The 3,670-nt window shown below is 37.6% G+C and overlaps 1 protein-coding gene across 1 annotated transcript; it reads right to left on the bottom strand.

Moving 5' to 3' along the window:
- Positions 1 to 229: 229 nt before the first annotated feature.
- Positions 230 to 3,269, bottom strand: LOC103972479 (cytochrome b-c1 complex subunit 8-like). Its single transcript, XM_009386832.3, has 2 exons — positions 3,033 to 3,269; positions 230 to 502 (listed from the first exon to the last, which is right to left on the bottom strand). Exons 1-2 carry the CDS (start codon positions 3,200 to 3,202, stop codon positions 454 to 456), a joined length of 219 nt encoding a protein of 72 aa, XP_009385107.2. The 5' UTR covers positions 3,203 to 3,269; the 3' UTR covers positions 230 to 453.
- Between the last annotated feature and the right edge of the window lie 401 nt (positions 3,270 to 3,670).

The raw sequence follows: 3,670 nt of genomic DNA, 5'->3' as shown, positions 1-3,670 counted from the left end.
ATTCTCATCAGCCAGCTGACAACCTTTAACCCAAAAGGTCTCAGACATGCTACATTGGCATTCCATCTGACCTTTCACAAAAGACTTTTAACAATAAGATACCACATAAAAGACGCTTGGTCGACAATGTTTTATCAATAACCACATCTAGTATCAAGCTGTTGGCATCCCATATGTAGGGAAACGATCAGTACATTAATAGTTGGCAAACCTACCAGCTTCCTCAATATCAAAAGAAGAAAGCTTAGTATATTGCAGAACCCCATAGTTATATCAGAAACTGTAACAATATACTAGTATAATGAATTCACATTCTCGATTATTTTAAACAAAACCAATATAAGTTCTGCAACACCAGGTGAGTTTTCTGTTTAAAAAGACGACAACTCAAGATACTGCAAAATAAATTTCAGAACTCCTTTCTGAACAAATGAACCAAAAACCATCTCGTCCTTAGTACCTGCGTTCCAGCTTCTCCTTCTCCTTAGAGTTCAGAGCATAACTGCACCAACAAATATGAGGTTGACACAAAAATTTGAACATGACAAAAGAGACATAATATACTGAAAGCATATATGTAGAATAGTTATATTATGCAAAAAAGAATACGCTTTTTATCTAATCTCCCATTTTAGAAACATAGCATATGGGCAGATCACATTGTAGGACCACATCTTAGCAAATGTTTTGAACATATCCGCTCTCTTAACCTAGACATACTGTGGCACCCCCATAGAAGGTCGGCAATTGAACAGCAACTCCTAACTGACAAGGCTGAAAGAAATATTAAACCAAATTTATCAATAAGACATGAGTTCCTGGAGGATTGGTTCTATATTGCTAGCCCAGGCAACTTTTAACAATGTGTAATACCATATTTCAAGATTTTTTATGCCTTCAATTGGCAGAGAAGAATCGTTTTCCGGAAGAAGTGAAGAGATCTGTTTAATGGAGCAAGATGTGTCGGCAAATCGACTCATATACCCATGTTCACTAGTATTTTCCTCGATTACCTACTTCAGGCTACTTAAGTACAACACTATGTTCCAATAGGAATCTTTGCTTTTTTGGGCATAAATTTTCATTGGAATGTTGGATTCCTCATCTTGGTAATACTGGAAAATTTTCTGTGAGATATTTAACCATACTTCATGGCATGAGATCAAACTCAAATGCTTTTAAGAAGTTAAAGACACTCACGGTTCACACTTCACAGTCATTCAGATGTTGCTTCAACTTATTTGCAATCTTACTCCATTTTAATTTTATTTCAGGGAAAACAATGAATAAATTATCTAGGATCTCTAAATAGCAAGTGAACCCTGTTTATCTTTAAGGTTTACATAGCTTAGTTGATCATTCCTCTTTTGAGTTGAATTCTTAACATAAAGCACTATTTCTGTTACAGGTATGATGAGAAGTCCTCTCATACACTATTTTCTGATTAATTTTGTCTCATTTTCACTACAATTTTCTTTCTAGTAATGCAAACAAGTTTATTTTAAAGATAATATGTTATGTGAAACTAGAAAGAGTTCTGAAGCCCACCTTCACAAGTGATGTAAATACTCTTATTGATGGAAATGGTTACATAACAGATTTTGCATTATATGTTAGAGAGAATAATTTGATTAGCTATGAATCAACTTTAGTTGAGAGGGAGTTGTCAAAATAGCATGAATTTGGAGACATCTAACAAGTCTTTGTATCTGGAAATATGTCGTTCTATATTGAGTTAACATAAAACAAAGTAATTTTATGTGAATTCTTCATAATAATTTTGCAAACGTTCTTGGCTAGTTAGTTAGCCATTGTTATCTCCTGTCTCTAGCTTGTTTATTTACTTGTTTTAACATGTTTCTTCCCTTCACCACATCTACCTCTTCATCGACTAAAATTGATTATGACCATTACAAGTTCCAACGATGCAGGAAATCAAGATATTCTGATAAAAGTTCACTTAAAGAAAAGGTAATAAATGAAAATCTGCCACTGGGAGTTCAGGATTCCTATCTTTACAGACACAGGATCCTTGGTTTATATCAGATTTCATACTTCTACTCTTGAAAGCAAACCAAGTGTTGTTTTACCAACAGGTTAGTAGCTACTTGAGCCATTTGATGAATATATCAAGAAAAAGCTCTCCTACAAATATAGCTCTCCGGTATTTCCTTTCCACTGGATAAAAATTTTCTCCATTCTTTTGAACATTAGAGAAACAAGAAATAATTTCCCTTAAAACAATTCATAATACAAACTCCTAAATATCATAGACATCAATATTATTTTAACACAGTATACAAATGCATATAATGCATGCATAAATACATGATATGCTGAAAAATGAACAAATGTATTCAAAAACACAAACATGTGTGCACAACATGGTCCTGATGCCCAAGTGATGAACCGAGGGTTGACGAGATGACTACCTGTGACAACAACTAATATTTCGAAACCGACAGTCCTCGGGAATTTACTTACAGCCCGTAGGTGTTATTCCAATAATGAAGAGCATATTGTTCATGCGTTTCAAATAACTCATGCAGACTGAGATACCACTTCAGATCGCTCAAGACTCGATTGAAATAGGTATCACTTATGAAAGTGATATGACAGTCACATATAGGCCTGTAAGCCAGAAGGCTGAGAACTCTCCGGTTCTGATACTCTGAGTAATCCACAAGTTTAACGGCGAAGTCAATAAAGTAGAAGGTGAAATAGAAGATCGGAAAAAATACAAAAGATTCCAGCTGCAAATCAGGTTAACAGATAATATCCTTCAACCCTGAAGTAAATTTAGGTGTTTTTCGGTAAATCTAAAGGGTAGGCATAAGACAAAAGCAATCTACAACATGGAAGCCCAACCAAATCTGTCGTCTTTACTTCGGAAAGGGAAGCCACCAAAACCTAATTTGACGCCTCCCAATTCAATCAAATGTGGAACAAAGCTGAAATTTTGCGCCATTTCCTCCAAGGCATCATCAACGGAATAAGAAAAAAAATGGAGGGGGAAGAGAAGAGAGACGTACGAGTAGGTGCCGATAACGGGGGTAAGCAATAGGGTAGCACTGAGCCAGTTCTCGGAGACCTTGTGGTGGATCTTGCCGGGGAGATCCTTCCACAGCCCGGGCATCACCTTCTGCTGGAACGGTGACAGCGCGTACACCACCGCCTTCATCCTCACCGGCGTCTTCCCCATCTTTCTCCTCTTCTTCTCTCCCCTTCCAAGCCGGCGCGCCGCCGCTCACTTTTCTATCGAAGCTCGCCAACAAATCTTAATAACGATGACAACCGGTTCATGGACCAGTCCGACCCAGCCCAATGAACCGATCCGGTAAGGCCCAATAATAATAAATGCTAACCTGATATGGTTCGGAAACCAAAGCAGATTCGCAGCTCCTGCGCGTCGCAGGTGGTCTGAAATATCACACTCGCTTGTGCCTTGGTAATTGTTTGGCTTCTGAGCTCTTTACCAAATCAAACACTGCAATAACAAAAAATGTGTTGACTTGAGAAACAATCTGTCGAGTTTTGTCCAGTTCCTTTCCTGTCTGTTTAGTTTGTACAGGTTCAATGCCCCATGCAGATCTCAATGCTTTCATCGATGGTAACTTTCTTTTGCATCTGTTGAGCTGGGAAACTGCAGATCTTAGTGTCTAAACCTTCA

The sequence above is a fragment of the Musa acuminata genome, chromosome BXJ1-11 (genome assembly GCF_036884655.1).
Source record: "Musa acuminata AAA Group cultivar baxijiao chromosome BXJ1-11, Cavendish_Baxijiao_AAA, whole genome shotgun sequence".
In the NCBI taxonomy this organism is placed as follows: domain Eukaryota; kingdom Viridiplantae; phylum Streptophyta; class Magnoliopsida; order Zingiberales; family Musaceae; genus Musa; species Musa acuminata.
Note: the sequence above shows the minus strand (reverse complement) of the source record. Positions and strands in the feature narration are given on the sequence as shown.